This window comes from Tenrec ecaudatus, chromosome 7, assembly GCF_050624435.1.
Source record: "Tenrec ecaudatus isolate mTenEca1 chromosome 7, mTenEca1.hap1, whole genome shotgun sequence".
Lineage (NCBI taxonomy): Eukaryota > Metazoa > Chordata > Mammalia > Afrosoricida > Tenrecidae > Tenrec > Tenrec ecaudatus.
Window position 1 is genome coordinate 160,270,011 of NC_134536.1, and position 18,155 is coordinate 160,288,165.

The 18,155-nt window shown below is 51.7% G+C and overlaps 2 protein-coding genes across 6 annotated transcripts; one reads left to right on the forward strand and one right to left on the reverse strand.

The window, feature by feature from the left end:
* Positions 1-4,915: 4,915 nt before the first annotated feature.
* On the reverse strand, positions 4,916-8,104 carry ATP6V1G2 (ATPase H+ transporting V1 subunit G2). Of its 3 annotated transcripts, XR_012785408.1 has the most exons (4): positions 7,272-8,104; positions 6,443-6,543; positions 5,518-6,006; positions 4,925-5,058 (listed from the first exon to the last, which is right to left on the reverse strand). XR_012785408.1 is itself a non-coding variant. In XM_075555355.1 (3 exons), the coding sequence occupies exons 1-3, from the start codon at positions 7,573-7,575 to the stop codon at positions 5,833-5,835; spliced, it is 579 nt and encodes a 192-aa protein (XP_075411470.1). In that variant the 5' UTR covers positions 7,576-8,104; the 3' UTR covers positions 4,916-5,832. The 3 variants fall into 3 exon arrangements, 2 of the variants coding, with proteins under 2 accessions (XP_075411470.1, XP_075411471.1); XM_075555355.1 differs by having other exon boundaries at positions 4,916-6,006; XM_075555356.1 differs by lacking the exon at positions 7,272-8,104 and adding an exon at positions 6,863-7,045 and having other exon boundaries at positions 4,916-6,006.
* On the forward strand, positions 7,109-16,102 carry NFKBIL1 (NFKB inhibitor like 1). Of its 3 annotated transcripts, none has more exons than XM_075555354.1 (4): positions 7,109-7,319; positions 8,829-9,105; positions 14,872-15,105; positions 15,279-16,102. In XM_075555354.1, the coding sequence occupies exons 2-4, from the start codon at positions 8,841-8,843 to the stop codon at positions 15,872-15,874; spliced, it is 1,095 nt and encodes a 364-aa protein (XP_075411469.1). In that variant the 5' UTR covers positions 7,109-7,319; positions 8,829-8,840; the 3' UTR covers positions 15,875-16,102. The 3 variants fall into 3 exon arrangements, with proteins under 3 accessions (XP_075411469.1, XP_075411466.1, XP_075411467.1); XM_075555351.1 differs by lacking the exon at positions 7,109-7,319 and adding an exon at positions 8,137-8,412; XM_075555352.1 differs by lacking the exon at positions 7,109-7,319 and adding an exon at positions 8,149-8,412 and having other exon boundaries at positions 15,282-16,102.
* Positions 16,103-18,155: the final 2,053 nt, after the last annotated feature.

Here is an 18,155-nt window from a genome sequence, read left to right on the forward strand (position 1 = left end):
AATAGACACATGGGCTGAACACAGTGTGAAAGGTAGCGTGGGGCTATCCTCATGAATAGAGTTTTGCCAAAGGGTATTTCAACATGTATGTTTACCTCTGCCACATATACAAGGGAAATTGCCCTGGGCAGAGTGGTGAGCATGGAACAACTTGCTCTGAGTTAGTGCACCCAGTGGCATCACCTGAGAAGGTTCTCTAGTCACAGTTGATTTTTTCGTGACAGCAGTGTGTTAATCTGGGTAGACTAGAGAAACAAATCCATGGACACACGTGTATAAGAAAGATTTATATACAAGAGCAACTGAACATTGAGAAAACATCCCAGTCCAAATCAAGTTCCAATATTAGCCCATATTCCTGATAGCAACCTATAAAGTCCTCTTCAGGCTCACGAAACATGCAATGACGCCAAATACAGAAGATCACAGGCCAGTGGGTAGAAAGTCTTTGCATCCAGTGTTATTGGAAACATCTCAGCATTGGTAGGGGTCTCTGTGGCTTCTCCGACTTCCAAGGTCTGGTTGCGTCCATGTGGCTTGTCTTCTGCAATGTCTGCCAGGAAGTAGCAGAGAGAGGTGTCTTCCGCCTCCAAGGAGGAAATGCCAGAATTCTCAGGAGAAGGCAATGCCCGCAGAAGTCGCATGGGCTATCTCCAGATTGACAGCCTATACTCCACCCCTACACTCTTAATCCTTAAATTGACACCAGATTAGGTGACTACTGCAAGCAGTTTCACTGGAACCTCGTTTTTTTGTGATTGGCGATTTAAGAGAACTATGTGACTGAAATTTTTTTTTCTGCTCCCGAAAAATGCCACAGAAACTGTTGTGATGTTGAACATCATTTACAAGGACAGGACTATCGAGAAGACTCAACTGTATAAGTGGTTTTCTCATTTCAAAAAAATGTGAAATGTCGATTGAGGACAAACCTCGTTCTGGACTTTAGTCAATTTACTGAACTCACGAAAATGTGGACTCAATGCATTTGGAGTTCGTCTTTCCACCAGGTTAGACTGTTAATCAAGTTTTCTATTCAGAGGTTCTGAATTGCATAACAATGTGTGGCAAATCCCTGATTTGTGGCAGAAGGGATTTTGCCACCATGACAATGCACTTGCATATGCAGCCATCTGAGCACATCCATTACCCCCACGCACCTTAAGGCACCTTACTCACCTCACCTTGCTCTGTGTGACTTTTTTGTTTCTGAGAATGAAGAGAGATATGAAAGGACAGCGATTTGATGACGTAGTAGCGAAGAAAAAAAAAGAGGGACGTGCTGTCAGACATCCAAACAGATGAATTTGAAAAATGTTTCCAAGAATGGAATCACAGATTTGACAAATGTATGAAGTGTAATGGAGAGTACTTTGAAGGTGATAAAGTTGTTTTGTGAAAGAAAATTGAATACATAGCTTTTGGGGGGAAATTATGGTTTTGGGGGGTGCCCCCTCATATACCCATGAAGCATCAGAGGTGAAGCATTAGGGAACAAAATTTGGAACCCTTCTTAAACAACCAAACACCTTGAAAGAACGAGATACTGGATCTGGAGGCTCAGGATCTTGGTCTCAGGCAGCACCAAGGTCAACTAGCATAATATAGTCCACAAAGATTAATAGTTGAGGTCAAGGGGAGGTTAATAGTTGAGGAAGTGGGGAGCAAATAATGGCCATGGGACCAGAGAGGATGCACTAGAACTGATTGTGATGATGTATTTACAACGTTTTAAAATATTACTGAAATGTGGAAATGTATGTTATAGGAATGAAAAAGCTTTTCCCAGCTTGTCTCCCCCAAATACATGTCAGACCTAGGGCGCTGCTTGCAGCTAATGGTAAATGATTGTAGCACACTCGGAAGCAAGCTGCTTAGAAGTTATCTCCCTGAAGGTATCAGCCATCCAGAGCAGGCAGGCTACTGTCTGGTCCACTGAAGATGGGGCTCACTCCCTGCTGTTAAGGACAGTGGATTGCCTTCCCTGGAAAACTCAAGAGTAAGTGAAACCACCAGCTCAAGGACAGTCAAGGTTAGGTTGCCATCTTGGGTCTAGGGTCCACCCATCTTGTCACATGTGTACCCCTCGTCCCTCCCCTTCCTATTACGTGTACACCCCTAGTTCATCCCCCTTCCTATGATGTGTATGCCTATTGTACAACCCCTTCCTGTGACGTAGGTAATCAAAGATATATAAGCCTTGGTTAGAAATAAATCGCTCTCTCCTCTTGTCTCCCATCCCCACGTGGACCACCAAGAGGGGCTGAGGTGAGCATACTACCATGAATGTGTATGACTCCTTTATTTTACTCTCCTATCTTAATTCTCTATGACTTTACTATAATTTTTATATATTGTAGCCGTACAATTTTGCCTGTGGGCCTGTGCCAGAGTCCAGCTCCAGGAGGTTTGAACTGGCTACCTGAAGGAGGTGTGGAGTTGGTATACACAGACGAGACAGACACGAGAGATGTTCTGGTGGAAGCAATCTCTGCTGAGTTCTTCCAAACAGCTTTATTTATACCATAGAAAGTTTTGCAGACCACTACATAAAAACAATGCCCTGTGATTGACAAATGTACTTTTTTCTATCACTTTCTGTCCTCTTCCTGGTTCTTCTGTACTGTCCCATGCTATTGATTGAAGTGTTCAGAAAATTTGGTTAGACCCATATCATACTGCCCTATATTCTGTTCACAATGTTTCTTTCCTGGTAGACTAACTTAACATAATGAAACTACCTCATATGCTACTTCAAAGCCTACATTATTTTTAAAATATCTACAAGCAGAGTTAAATGCTTCTCAAATATTTTCCTTTATAAGCTCTCCCATGGTAACTGTTCCATTGTCTACCTCTTAATTTTTTGTACTCCTGGGGCACCATGGGGGACCAGACTGATTCTTTGCCAAAGACTTAATGTTTCTCATTTTATGTGTTTTCTATTAATGTTAACCATTCTCCTTCTATGTAAGCCCCTGTCCAAGGTAAAGGGGCGTCAGTTGGTGGAGGCAGTCTGTAAGATCCTCTCCAGGCCAAAAGAGTCTCCCACTACCTGATCTGAATGGAATCCTGGGTTTTTTGGTGGGTTTCATTTTCTCCTTAGACCTCAACTTTGGGCTTTCTTCCTCACTCAGTTTCCCATATCCTCAGAATTCCCAAAGATGTCTCGCTGTCTAAGCCTCTCCAATGCCTCAGTTAAGGAAAGCCCCGTCATACTGAAGCAAGGTTTACATCTGGTGTTATTCGTAGTTCTCAAAACTGCCCTCGCATCTCCTCCAGGTACGGTAAACATACCAATGTACAAAATTCCCAAGAATGGAATTAACAACAGTAAATATTTGAGGGACGTTGGAAACCATCCCTGGGAAGCTCTGCTCTGCAGATGCTCCTTCCACCAGGCTGGAGCTTTGCTAGACGGCATAGCTGGGCTGGCTCCCAACCGGCCTGTGATGTCAAGAGCTGGTTCCCCTGACGATGTGAATTATATAAATAAAACTATTGGGAAAAAGAAGAAAATAGTCAATATCCTAATTTGGTGAGTAGCATGTAGGGTCTTAGAAGCTTTATAATCAGTCATCTAAGGTGCAATTACTGGGCTCTCCCTGTCTGGAGCAAAGAATGAAGAAAACAAAACACTCATAGTAATGGATTAATGGGCCACTCAAGCATTGATCTCCACAACCCTGAGACCAGAAAAAATGAGATGCTGCCCAGCTGCCACTATCCGCTGCTCTGACATGGCTCATACTGAAAGGTCCTAGGTAGAGTGAAAGAAAACTGGAACAAAATCATAAGAAGGCCAGACTTACTGACTGGTTAGAGACTGGTAGAACCCCTGAGCCTTTGACCCTGTCACCCTTCAAACCTGAAACGCAACTTACCCCTGTGGCTCAGTATTTTGTTTTTACATATCTTCATAGTTTATTTTAAAATAATTTTATCGTGGGTTCTTACAGCTCTTAGAACATTCCACACATCACTTGTATCAAGCATAGTTGTACATAAGTTGCCATCATTTTCTAAACATTTACTTTGTATTTCAGCTCCATGGCCCCTTGTGAAGGGCTCAGTTTTTGATGGAACAGCTCTCTAAGGGAAACAATAGGGAAGTATGCATGCTTTAGATTCATCAACCATTTTCAGATCAAATGGACAGCATTTGCCCATAGATCAATGTCAGAGGGTTAGAAGTGAAGGTGTGGAAACAAGAAACACTGGGAGGAAGTGCAGTGAGTGACGTTACAATGTGGGGGTTGCAATCAATGGCAGGAATCAAAATGCATACATTTTTCTTAATGGAAAACTGATTTACTCTGTACATCACTCAATTCACAATAAAGTTTTTTAAAGTGTTGTGATCTGTGGACACAGCAGTGGACACTCCTATCTTCGAAGAGCTTACACAGATGGGCGAGAAAAGAAACCTAAATAAAATGTAAAGTAGCAATAAATCAGAGGAGGCAAAGTGTGCTTGTCCCTACCCCTCAGGCTTCCGCTACAGTCGCTACCTGCAGTCCCTCAGGGTCCCATGTAAGGAAGCATCCTCTTCTCACTTCAGAGAAATGCAGCAGAATTCAAAGACCAGCCCGCATGGCTGACTGGGGATACGTGAACAGCAACCAGCGTGGCTGACCGGGGAATGCGTGAACAGCAACCAGCATGGCTGCGAGGGAAGCGAAGACGCAAAAAGAGGCTGCTTTGACTCACCCACGGCTCTGCGCATAGACATTTTATTGACACATTTTTATTGTCACAAATTAGTGGACCCCAAAGGGACAGCGGGGTGCTGAGGGTGTGGGAGGAAAGCCTGCACAGGAGGTACACAATGTCATCTTAGATCTCAGGAGTCAGTGAGCATCTGATAGGTCTTCCAGGACATTGGAAAAGGGGAAATTCCAATACCGAAAAAATACAGGACGTCCCTGGACGTGCAAACCCACCGCTGTCTGGTTCACAGTGACCCTCTAGGGCAGAGCAGAACTGCTCCTCGGGGCTTCTGAGGTTGTAAATCCTTACTGCCACAGCCCACAGCTTCATCTTTCCCTTGCAAGGCAGCTGGTGGGATTGAATCATCAACCTTTTGGTTAGCAGTCTAGCACTTAAACCACAATGCTACCATGGCTCCTTGAAACCTGAATGAACCCGCTGCCACCAAGTTGATCGCGACTCATTTCAACCCGAAAGTGTTTCTGAGGTTTTGTAAATCTTAGCCGGAATAGAGGAGGGTTGATGAATTTCAGTGGGTTTCTAACAGGTCTGCATTAGTTCTCTCAGGGATCGTAAACCCTGGGAAAAGGAGACCAGAGAATGATCGGTCACCGAACGGCATCAGAGAGCCACTGACAGAAGCGAAGAGCCAGCTGTATCTAGATGTGGCGGACAGGCAGGCAGTCACAGTCCTATGGCAGGATTGTCATTTGGGAATCACAGTTCCTACATGCCAGGAATCATGCTAGGCTCTTTACAGACTGATTCCTAAGCATTGCAGCCTCTCAGCAAGGAAGGTATTGTTACCTGTTTCACAGAGAAGGACGTTGTGCAGGGTGGGAGGGAAACCCAAGCCCAAAGGCCCTGAAGTCCTACTTCTCGCTGCTGTTCCACCTGGGGGTCATATGAGGGTGACGAGGTCCCACGGTGGGTCACAGGACAAGGGAATTCAGGTCAGCAGAATAGTTTACACTATGCAGGACAACTATTGGACCCTGCCGCCCAAAATATCCAGGGAATGGAGAGACAAGGATGATGATGGCAGGCGAGTTGGGTTTGGGTTTTTTTCTCTCCCTTTTTGGGAAGGAGACAAGCAGGGGGAGTGCAGCCCCACGGTGCGCCCTAGGCAGTGACCCGATAGTTGGGATGGACCTGCGGCCTGACTTCGAAGACCATGCCCAGAAGCTGGGCCAGGACCCGCTCCCGGTTTCTCTGCTGGGAGCTCTGCATGCCCTGCACTTGGCGCCTTGTGGCCTGCTCCACCTCTGCCGAGAGGTTCCCCTGGGAGCCCATGGCCTGGAGGGTGGAGGAGGGGAAGTAAGAGAGGGAAAAGCAGAAGTAGAGAAAGAAGAGTCCAGGTGTGCAGAGTTAAAGACCCAGGAGCAAGCCATCCCAGACATCTCCAGACCCCAGGGACACCAACCCAACTCTCCTCTAAAACCTGACATGCCCCTAAGACTGACAATTCCCCACCTCCACAACCCCCATGACCATAAAACCCCTGCCCCCCTCCACACCAAATATTGTCCTCCTCATAGCCAGTGGTGTCTTCTCCCCAAATTATACATATCCTTAAAAACTGCCACACGCTGTTACGTATCATAACAGCCTGACAAATGTGCTCCTGCTAAGCGCCCCTCCAGACTTATTTTCCGGTTGGTGCATCCCCAACCCATTGCACCCCTGACTTGCATCCTGAGTCTAGCATTTGGGCCTCCACTCCAGGACTCACCGCCTGCTGCTTGCTCTGGAATTCCTGCTCTCGCTCCCTGCGGTACTGTTCCACCTCCATCTGGGCTTCCTCTTTCGCCTGCTTCAGCCGCCGGGCCTTCCCTAGAAGCAGAAGAAAGGGTCCACAACAGAAGTGGACACACACACACACATCCCCACAAAAAAAGGTGGGGGGGGATAAAGAAATAGAGAAGGAAGTGTCCAAATGTACAAAGGAAAAGATCCAGGCGCAAGCCCATGGAAACCACCTCATTGCACAGAAATACGCAGCTCCCCAAGATTCGAATGCCTAGCCATTTCTTTCCTCTTGATGACCTATTCCCCAGCCATTTCCCCACCTGCCTAAGCTTTTCCGAAAGGCTGAGATGTTTGCGCATTTTCTTTCTGGACCGCATGGGGGGGGGAGGGAGTGGACACTTACTCTTTCGGGCATCTGCTACCTTTTCTGCGGCTCGTTTCTCAGCTTGCAGGAGCTGCTGGATGCCTTGGGACTGACTGGCCATTGCGACTGCGATCACTGATGCTGCTGCGGATGCTACTCGGGTACCACCAGATGGCTCCCACCCCCACCTCCTGCCTTTCCTCCTCCTACTTGATGCTGTAATCCTCCACTACCCCTGGGTCTTAGCGCTCCCCTCTTTACCCCGCTACCCGCATCCGGTGTCCCCACCGCATCAAACTGTCCCTACGGATGGCTGGTCCTCCTCTCCCCAAGCTCGCCCTGACAGCGCCCAGAACGAACGCTTGGGGGCAGCAGAGACCAGGCCCAGAGACGCCTGCTACCAGCGACCCGGGAAACTGGAGCTCAGGGCCACCGAGTCGACGCCCACCTTTGCAGAAGCAGGACCTCGTCGAGCACGGCAACTCTGGCCGAGGAGGTTCGGGGTGGGAAGAGGGGCCGCGGCGGGCTGGGAGGGAAGAGAGTGTGGTCGATGGTCCCGACAGGAAACGAAGGATGTTCTCACGACGGGTGCTGCAGCGGGCTAAACGTCTCTTCAGTCTCCTAACTTTTCTTCCCTCCTTTCCCTCGCTTCCTCCCATCCCCGTCCTATGTCTCCCCTTGGTTTCACTGTCATCTTGTTGAATTTGGGGGGGGCAGTGGGGGGTTGGTGGTGGACGCGTTTTGTTTGCCATTTCCACCGCGGTGTGCTTCCGTCTCCGTTTTCCCGCTCACCTTTTTTCCTGCCGCTGAACGTGGCCTCTGTGCCCCCGCGGGTGTGGGGGGCGGGACGGTGAACCTCTAAACCCCCCTCTTCCCCGTCCCTGCGCGCTGGGCTGCTCCTGGGCTGCTCAGTGGCGATTCAAACCCACGAGCCGCTCAGCAGGCGGAAAACGAGGCTTCCTTCTTGCAAAGCCAAGAACGAACCCCACAAAGGTAGTTCCACGCTGCCCTCTTTTTAAAATGTTTTTTAATCTACAGAAGTCGCTTTATTCAACAAACTTTAAGGGAGTTGTGGTTAGTAGTGATGACGTGTAAATGAATAACAGTTATCAATTGCAATTTCTTCGTGTTTCATTCTATGGAAGTCAGTGATGCGACTGCTATTCTTCCCTGCTCATCTAACACATAATTTACCTTTAGAAAAATAATAAGGATTAAAAAGGTCGATGTAAAACCCTCTTGCCTAGCCTCTCCTCCCTCACCTCTCGCCCGGGCTTCCGGCTCCAGGCGGTCCCTTTCTCTAAATCCCGTAGTTTCCCACCCGGAAGCTTGGTCGAGGGACCGCCCTCTCGGGGTGGAACGTCTTCCGGTGACACCCCTGACGTTCATTTCCACTCTCTGCCTGCGTCCTTGCGTCACTTCCGCCAGCCTGGGGTGTCTCCGCCCTTCCCGCCTCCCTGGCTCGGAGCGTCTTAAAACTCAGCTTCGGGCCTACAACTCGGGGGTATTTGGGGGGCGGGGGGGCAGGTCTGATGAGTAACCCCTTCCCCCAAGTCCTAGAGGAAGAAGCCTCTACTTCTGTCTGCCGGGTACATTATATTCAATTTCTAGATGATGCCTTAAAAATATCGATGACTTCTTAAAATTCAGCTTTTTCTGCTGCTGAGAATGTCTCTCCTCAGTCCCTAGTTGTCTAATTCAACACCCTTTATTAAAAAGTAAACTTAACCCGGGCTCGTGAGTCCTAAAGCAATTATGTATCTTTTCAAATTCTACATGGGAAAAAAATTAAATCTGTATCCCCAGCCCCCACTCTTTTTTTGTTTTTTGGGGTTTTTTTTGCAAACCCTTACCTACTCAGAATGGATGGCCCTTCCCAAAGGGTCATGATGATGGTTGAGGAAGAAATGGGGAGCTGAAGGGAGAAGTAAGGGAATGCCAGCGATGGCGGGAGAGAGGTCAGCCAAGGCGGGTTCTGATTGCTGCTTTTTTCCTTCTTCCTCAGCCCAGGAGTCCCATGGCCTCCACCTCCCGCCGCCAACGCCGAGAGCGTCGCTTCCGTCGTTACTTGTCTGCAGGACGGCTGGTCCGGGCCCAGGCCCTCCTCCAGCGACACCCAGGTCTTGATGTAGACGCTGGGCAGCCTCCACCACTGCACCGGGCCTGTGCCCGCCACGATGCCCCTGCTCTGTGCTTGCTGCTTCGGCTGGGGGCTGACCCTGCCCACCAGGACCGCCATGGGGACACAGCACTGCACGCTGCTGCCCGCCAGGGCCCTGATGGTGAGTCTTCCCGGTGGGGACAAGGCCATGAGCACCCGAAGGCCAGCGGTTGAAGAGGAAACTAGTTGTCTGGACAGTGGGACCTAGGGTAGTTGACCGTGTTGGCATGTGACTGACCGTCTTCGTGCCTTTGCATTACTGAATGACCACAATCCCAAGAGCCTGGTGATAGCCACCAGGCTTCAAAGGGCCCATGCTTCTAGATTGACAGCTACTTTGTTTCTTGACAAGTTGTTTACTTGTAGCACAGAAACACATCTTTGACTTCCAAAATTCTGGTATCTTTTTCATCCTTCCGGAGCCCTGGTGATTTAGTGGGTTACGGAGTTGGGATACTAACACCACCCCCTCAAGGTCAGCAGTTCGAAACCACCAGCTGCTGCACAAGAGAGGGCTGAGGCTGTCCGTTCTTGAGACGATTTACAGTCCAAGTAACCCACACGGGCAGTTCTCTGTTCTATGGGGTCCCCATGAATTGGAATCAACTAGATGGCAGTGAGTTTGACTGGGTCCAACCTGGTAGCCTATTGTGCTCCCTTGGAGCTGCTAACCACCAAGTCAGCAGTTCAAAACCACCCGCTGCTCCAAAGGAGAAAGATGAGCTGTTCTATGCCAGTAAGTCGTTAACCTCAGAAACCCCAGCGACCTTTCTTCCCTGTGCTACGGGTCACCGTCAGGCAGAATTGTGAGTTTGGTCAGATTAGCTCCGCCACCAGGGGGCCTTCTAACTCCTTGGTCAAAAAGCTCATGTCCTGTTTCCAGCTGCTGTAGAGAACCCCCTTCCCCGGCTGAATAACAGGCAGCTATTTTCATCGATCAGATGAAATGACCCAGAACTCCTTCGTGTTTCACTTCAGTTCTCCGGTTAGGTGGGAGGGCTGTGCCAGTTTGTAATGGATGGGCTAGCCTGGGCTGTGCCACCCACACTGGCTCTAGGGAACTACCTTTAGGCCTCTTTTTGAGGAGCCCTGCTGGCATAGTGGTTATGCATTGGGCTGCAGTCCTCCAGGTCCACAGTTCGAAACCACCCGTGGCTCCAAGGGAGAAAGATGGGCTTACTACTCCCACAAAGTTACAGTATCAGAAAGCCCCAGTTCTTCCCTGCCCTCAATGTGCCATTGACTTGATGGCTTTGAGTTTTGTTTTGTTTTGTTTTTTGGGGAAAGGCCTTTTGTTAGCTTCCCAGACAGTCCTCACTCTCGCCGAGAGTTAGCCAGGGGAAAGAGTGAACATTGAAAGGCAGGAAGCTCGTTTTCTCAGTTTTGCAAAAAGATTGCATCCAAAACTCACCTACTGTTCTTCTTACAAATGTGCACATCCTTCTGCTCTGTGCTACCACAATGCCAGCCCTCTCACACCCATCATCCACTTGATTCTGCACTGGTGAAGTAGGCAGGGGCCCCCGTGTTTCAGATAGCCATGCCCCCCAGTTTATGCCATGTGGATCTTTCCAGCCTTACCGCCCACCAACTTCTGACCCAAATAGGGCCTCTTGCAAGCCTGACTGACTCTTGCCTGTAGCCTTCTCTCGAATCTGATTTCCACCTTGCTAGGAATCGCCCTCCCTATCGGGCCGCTCTGCCCAGCAGAAACCCCAGCTTCCTTTACGTCTTCTCCAACCCCACCCACTGCTGTCACCTTGCCCTCCTCCGAGCTGCATTCGGCCACCACCCGCTGTACACTCCTGATTCTGCACTTTTTAAAGTGTCTTTGTCTCGGTCAATCCATAGTTTCTCAGACTTACTTGGCGTACGGTCCCCTTTTCAGTAAACACACACACAGAGCTCAGCTCTTCCTTGACAATTATAATCTGTTGTCCTGTAATCCAGGATAAAGTGTATCTGTTTTCTCAGCCCCCCCCCCTCCCCCCCGGATCATTCCAGTGCCTGTGCCCAGATGCCTGGGCAGTATCACCCACTTTGGGAAATACTGAGTTAAAATGTCTGAAAGGGGTTCAAAAAATTCATGGAAAAAAGTCCATGGTTTGTCGGTTCTATTTTTTTTCGTGAACCTTTTGAAGCCCCATGTAGAAAACCCTTCGAGGTAGCAGCCGTGTCCACCTATGACTAGGAGAAAGGCAATGTTTCCATCCCTGAAGAGAAAATCAAATTTTTAATCCACGGTACTTTTTTAGACTTGTCCCCCCCCCCCCCCATGTGAAAGTACATGTTGGTTAAGGAACATAGGGAAAAGCAGCCGTGGCGTGCTGAGTGGATGATACAGGTGGCATTGCAGCGCCCTGGAGTGGTCACCTGACCCACACCCGACCCCAATGTCAAAGCCAGCTCAAATCCCTAAATGTGACAAGGAGGGTACACACCAAGTTCTTCGGGCAGGTTGTCCACGGGACTTCTAAAAGACCAACCAACCGACCCAAACTCACTGCCACCGAGTGGAGGGCAGCTCCTGATGACCCTAGAGGACAGAGAAGGCTGCCCTGGGGGTGTCTGAGACTAACTCTTTACGGGATAGCGAGCCTCCTCTTTCTCCTACAAAGAGGAGGGTGGTCTCCACCTGCTGGGCTTGCAGTTAGTAGTCCGCCATAACCCACGAGAGCCTGGGACTGTTAAGGATTGTTAAACTTGGAAGGAGGGGTCCGAGAAAGCTTTCCCTTGATCTATAATGGTTTTTGGAAAAAGGACATCATGCTTAGTAAGTAGAAGGGCAGCCGAGAGGAAGGGAGACCCTTGACGAGACGAGACGGGTGGACCGACGACTGACTGCCTGCGGTGGTCTCCAGTGTGAGCGCAGCGGGGAGGAGGGCATGGCTCGGTGACTTGGAACGGACTCACAGGCGCTGAGCATGGCGCGTTCTTTCTTTGCGCATCGTGTAAGATGATGTGTCAGGCGTGGAATAGGAACATAGCACATGGTATAAGCCTAAAAGGCACATGACGGGCGGAAGAAGCGACAAGGGAACGTTTTTTTCTAATCCTGGAGTGAGAGAAACAAAGTCGCGAAGTTTTAGAGACCAGATGCCACAGATGTACCCGAATCACATGTTGGGGAGCACGGGGGAATGTTTGACCGTGTGCAGGAGGGACCTCAGAAGTTTGTGGGGAAATTCCAATGCCTTTCCAGTCCGTTTTTCTTACGACTCTTTGAAGCCCTTACGTGCCTAACACACACCAATTTAGACTCCATAAGGTGCTCTAAAAAGAGCTCTCCTGTATTTAACTTTCTGTTAAAAGTGGGCAAAGAGTATGAACAAGTCCTTCATCAAGAAAGTCAAATCACTAGTATGAAAAAGAGGGCAACTTCATTAACAAAACCTCCCCCCCCCCCATCTGTCGGATGGAATTAAAAAGATGAAGGATAATTTTCCCACAAACTTTTCGAAGCCCCCTGGTACATAATTTTGGGAGGAAGACAGCGGGGCTTTCTCCTCCCGTGCACTACTACAGTCAGAAACTCATGGGGGCAGCTCTTCCCTATATCCTGTCGGGGGGCTGAGTCAGCATGGGCTTGATGGCAGTTGATGGGTTGGGTTGATCATATGCTTGGCGAAGGCACACATTGGCACAAACACCTTCAAGAGCGATTCAGCAGCACCTGGATATGCCTTTTGACTCAGAGATTCCATGCCTAAGAGTCTCGCTGCCCGACACAAGCACTGACCCCGTATACAAAGGCGTGTGTGAGGGTGAGCGTCTACGGAAACAAGTAAGATCTGGAGTGAGGGAGGTGTTAGTTTCGTACAGGAGTGGAACACTACCATTCATTTAAAAGAAAGGGTTGACCTGAATATACGCCCGTGGAAAATACACACGAGAGGCGGCGTGAAAATAGGTTGCCCCAACAGTACGTATGTGTGAAACGGGCACAGGCCTTGGGGGGTGGGGGGGCGAGTGGTCATGTATATGTGTTTATGTACTCTGAAGTCGGACTAGAAGGATCGCAGCCCGCCCTTAAACAGAGGTTCTACATCTTCTTCCTTCGCTGAAAAGAGAGGTGCCCTCTCACCATATTACTTTCAAACTAAAATAACGAATTAAGTTGAAGGAGACTAGAATGCTTGTCTGTTGCCTCCCATTCTTTTTTGTTTTTTAACCTGTAGCATTTTCTCTCTCCCTCATGTAATTGTGACCGGATCCTACATGTAATTTTAGAATCTGCCTTTTATAATCCAGCTCCCGGGCTTTTTATTGTCAGGAGCCTTACTCCGTAAAAGCCCACGAGTTTGGAACCCTCCCATTTCAGCCTCAGCACCCATCTGCACACCGCACGTTTGCAGTGGACCTGGGTGGGGAGGAAGCTTTCGAGAGATCAAGCCAGGCACTTGTTACTAGGACAGCCTGGGAGGCCTAGGAGAAAGGCCCGTAGCTTGAGTTGGGGCAGCACTCAGGGGGGCCAGGGGATGGGCAAGAGCGGTGGGCCTCCTGGGACAGTCCTTTCCCATGCCCCAGCCTTTGGCCAGGTAACCAGTACGTTCCGGCACCACAAAATCAAGGCGCGTTTCCTCCTGGCCTTGGAAGAGAAAGCAGGTCCCCAGGAAGGCAGTCCCTCACTCACCTTCCTTGACGTCAGAGCATCAGCTGTAGGGGGCCTCCCCATTGGCCTGGGACTCGCCACTCGGCTTGGCTGTGCGGTGAGTGGCCATGCACTGTGTCCGCCAAGGACAGGACCTCAGAAAGATCCATTCCTCTCTTGTCTCGCCCCCCTCCGCCTCCTGTTGGCCAGCCCCTGGAACAAACGGTCCCTGTGAGCCCTCTCCCCTGCCCGAGGTCAGCAGTCTCCCCGGTTGAGAAGGAACACCCCTGTGCCCAGAGCCCCCTGCCTCCTCCTCCTCACCGCCTCATCATCCCCTGAGGAAGACCGACCAAGAGAAATGGCCCTGACAGCATCTCTCTGGGGCGGTGAACGGAGGAATAAAACCAACAGGCGGTATTATGTTTGGATACTTGTAATGTATAGAAAAGGACCCGTTGGCCTAAGGGTTACACACTGGGCTTCTCACCAGAAGGTCGGCAGTCCAAACCGCCCCCACCCCCCCACCGACACACACACCAGCTGCTGCTCGGGAGAGAGATGAGGCTCTCTACTCCCGTAAAGAGTTACTGTCTTGAGACCCACAGGGACCATTCTGCCCTGTCCTAGAGAGTCGTGATGAGTCGGCATCGATCTCACTGGCTGTGAGTTTGGTTTCATGATACAGAGACTCTACAGAGCCTGAAGGTATAACTTGGGGTGAGAAACCCGCTAAGAGATCAATAGTGACAAGATTGACAATATTTGATGGTCCGAGGATTTTTTTTTAACTTTTTATTACAAATTAGGTGCAAGTTTCCAGAGCCGACAGTCCGTTTAATTTCAATAACTCACCAAACCTCCCACTGTCTTAACCTGCTCCATCATTGTGTCCGTCTCCCTCTTGCTGGAGGTTGTCTGTCTCCCCCTCTAGGCCGTGTTGGTCCACGGGCTTGATATTACTCAGGTTAGCTGGAGGCAAGCCAGGAAACAGACCTTCCAAGGTAACTAAAACCGTTTGAGGAGACGCACCTCAGAAGATGTCGGTGTTTGAGAGGGTGGCCTAGGCCACCCTGGTGCAGTTCGTCAGAAGATTTCAGTCTTCGCTGTGCATGTAACCCTTCTGCATTTGGTCAACTGTCAGAATTTTCCAGTGAGAGGGAGGTCCTCCCACCCAGAGGCAGACTTTGCTTTGACGCCCAGAGAGTAGCCACAGGGCTCCTTGGGATTCAAGATGGGCGGCCCAGCCAAGGCTGGGGAACCAAAGCTAACTTCTGCTCCCTGCTCTCCCACCAACAGCCTACACGGACTTCTTCCTGCCACTGCTGAGCCGCTGCCCTTCTGCCATGGGAATCAAGAATAAGGACGGGGAGACCCCTGGGCAGATTCTGGGCTGGGGACCCCCCTGGGATTCTGCTGAAGAAGAAGAAGATGAGGAGGAGGAGGAGGAGGCTTCGAAAGAGCAGGAATGGAGGGAAAAGCTGCAGGGCGAGCTGGAAGCCGAGTGGCAGGAAGTCATCGGGAGATTTGAAGGTGAGGGCTCCGTTCCCATCGACAGCTGCCCCTTGACCCCGTCAGCTGCTTTTCCTGCACCCATTTCCCCGTCGGAGGTTCCCATCCTGGGCTTCCGCTACCTCCTTCCTCTCTGCTGCCCGGCTCCTTTGACCCTGCCCCTTCTCACAGCCTGTCCCCCGCTTAACCCCAAGCAGATGACGCATCCCGTGAGACCCACGAGCCTGAGTCCTTCTCAGCCTGGTCGGACCGCCTGGCCCGGGAGCATGCCCAGAAGCGGCAGCAGCAGCGGCGCCGGGAAACCGAGGGAGCCTGCCGATCGCAGCTGGCTGAGGGCTCGAGCCGCAGTTGGCGACAGCAGGAGGAGGAGCAGCGACTCTTCCGAGAGCGAGCCAGGGCCAAGGAGGAGGAACTTCGTGACAGCAGAGCCAGACGGGCCCAGGAAGCTCCAGGGGAGCAGGGTCCAGAGCCAGCCAGGGCTGGGCCCAGGGCCGAGCATACCAGAGGGACAGGGAGGGGCAGCCTCTGGCGCTTTGGTGATGTGCCTTGGCCCTGCCCCGGGGGAGGGGACCCAGAGGCCATGGCCGCAGCCCTGGTGGCGAGAGGGCCCCCCCTGGAGGAGCAGGGGGCTCTGAGGAGGTACTTGAGGGTCCAGCAGGTGCGCTGGCACCCTGACCGCTTCCTGCAGCGATTTCGGAGCCAGATTGAGACCTGGGAGCTGGGCCGTGTGATGGGGGCGGTGACCGCGCTTTCCCAGGCCCTGAATCGCCATGCGGAGGCCCTCAAGTGACCCCTGGACAGCTCAAGGAACCGCGGGGACACAGCCTTAGGGGTGGGGTGGAAGGAAGAGTAAGGCCCAGGGTGGGGCTGGCCAGCATGACAGGATGCGACAGATGCCACACACAGGATCGAGGAGGGAGTGAAACCTGTAACCAGCAGCGGCGGGGACAGGGCATGCGGCCGCCACCCCTGCTCGTTGCCTCTGCCCTTTCCTAACAAGACCGAGTTCCACATCATGCTCCAGTGTCTCATCTGCCTTTTTCCACGGCTGTGGTTTTCACACCCATGACACCTCCTTCCCTACTGCTCCAGCCGAAACTCGCAGCTCCTACACTCCTGCAGCCTGCACGCACACCCCGGCGCAGGCCCTGGGCTGGAGGCAAGACATGTCCTTCGAAGCCAGCCTCCAGCCAGGCCTGGCTTGCCCCTCAGTCCCATCCCCCCCCCCCAACACCCCCCCCGGGTGCTGGGGTCCTCTCACACTGCTGTCTGCGGCTGGGCAGGTAGATGTGAACAGAGGCGAAAAAGGGAACGACATTAGTTTCCCTCCTCCCTCTAGGTCCCCAACCAGAACCACATCCTCCCTCCGACACAGGGCTTTCCCTCTGCTGAGTCACAGAATCATCTGAGTTGGGGGGCAGAGGGACCAGGAGGCTGTGGGAGGATGAGGGGGCCAGAAACAATGGATGGAGAGCCTTGCGGGGGAGTGGAATTTCGATTGCTAAAAATAGGAGCCAGGGGAAGGGAGGCGGAAAGAGCCAAATTATGTAAGCCAGGCTGTTTGTTCTTGGGTAACCAAAGATCCACACCCAAGGCCAGCTGTTTGTCCACTTGAACTTTCAGTCTGGTCTCTCTCTCAGACCCTCTCCCTTCATGACCCCAAAGCTGGTCTCCCTCCATTGACATTTCTTCCCCAGCCAGGTTCGCGCCCCCCGCCCCGGCCCAAACCTGGGCTTTATCTCTGGACCGCATCTAGAGACACGCATCTCCTTTTCTCAAGAACCCCTGGTGGAGGTGCTGAGGGGCACAGGGGGCAAGTGAGCCCCAACAAGGTGGGGATTCATCCTCCCTCCCCACTCAGCCCCGAGGAAACTACCAGCCCCCTGCCCTCGCCCAGGACACAAGTCCTGGTTTCCGCAAAGAGGCAAAGCAGGGCCAAGAGGAGGGAGTCAGAGACAAGCCGGTGTGGGCACAGTCTGCTCAGGTGGACGCCTGAGCCGCAAAATGAGGAGGGGATTGTTCGGGGGTGGCGCCCAGGCTGACAAAGATGACCAGAACTGGCAGGGGTCTCTTGGACACATGAGGGGGTCGGATGGGCAGATCTTCCGGGAAGACCATCTGAAATGGAGCCCCTGGGAGAGGAGGCAGCTGTGGAGGAGCAGAGGCAGGGGAAGGACGAGTGAGAAAGCTGTTAGAGGAAGCTGCTGTGATTCAGAGCAGCCCAGGCACCCGCTTCCTCTCACAGGCCAGAGATTTCGGAAGTGGCATGCAAAGAACCCGGGTCTGTAAGGAGGGGGAGTTGGGGTGAGGACCCCTCAGCCAGGGCCTCTAGAGGGGAGCAGCTCAAAGCCATGGTATCCCATCTTGCCACTCCGCCCCGGATAGGTTGCTCTGGGCTTAGGCTCAGCATTCCTTTGAAAGATTCAGGAAAGCAAAGCACAGCAAGCCCGGTTGATCCCTGGCCCTCCAGACACCCCCCTTGTCAACGTCCCTCCCTGGTGTCTGGCCCCCAGCCCTGGTGGGGGTTCCCCTGCACAGAGGGCTGTTCACTTTCTCTCACCACATGGTTTCCGCTCCAGCGTCGCTTGTTTCCTAGGCTGATAAAAATACTGAGCCCCAGAGGCCCTTGACTTCCTCTGACCTCGCTGGGCCAGGCAGCAGGCATCCTGTCCACCCCAACAGGGGTAGGACGGAGGCTCAGGGATCCCCAAGGGATGACTCAGGGCCTACCATGACATGGGGGTTGGAAGTATGCTTGTCTCTGCCCTCTAGAACTGGAAGCAGGAATCCAGTCTCCACAGAGGACACACGGGAAGGAGGCTGGGGAGACCGAAGGGAAGCCCCTTTGGGATTTGAAGCCTAGCACTGGAGTTGAGGCAGATCTAACTTAAGATCTGGCAGGGATCTCTTCCCCACTGAGCATCGAGGACCCCCCAGTTCAACATCATTCCCTGCTTTCTTGACCTTTGCAATCCAAGAGCGAGGCCCTTACCTGATGGCAACTGGGCAGAGTAGCTACAGAAAATAATCTTCCAAAAGGGGTGTGTGTGTGTGAGAGAGAGATTTTAACT

Excerpts from the sequence above, each read along its gene's own strand:
- ATP6V1G2 (XM_075555355.1), bottom strand. The coding sequence starts at position 7,575 with ATGGCAAACAAAACGCGTCCACCACCAACCCCCCACTGCCCCCCCCAA. Across the intron at positions 6,544-7,271 it reads GAGGTCCTGCTTCTGCAAAG|GGAAGGCCCGGCGGCTGAAG; the intron begins GTGGGCGTCGAC and ends TTCTGCTTCTAG. Across the intron at positions 6,007-6,442 it reads TCCAGAGCAAGCAGCAGGCG|GCCATGGGCTCCCAGGGGAA; the intron begins GTGAGTCCTGGA and ends TCCACCCTCCAG.
- NFKBIL1 (XM_075555351.1), top strand. The coding sequence starts at position 8,356 with ATGAGTAACCCCTTCCCCCAAGTCCTAGAGGAAGAAGCCTCTACTTCT. Across the intron at positions 8,413-8,828 it reads CCTCTACTTCTGTCTGCCGG|CCCAGGAGTCCCATGGCCTC; the intron begins GTACATTATATT and ends CTTCTTCCTCAG. Across the intron at positions 15,106-15,278 it reads AGTCATCGGGAGATTTGAAG|CAGATGACGCATCCCGTGAG; the intron begins GTGAGGGCTCCG and ends CTTAACCCCAAG.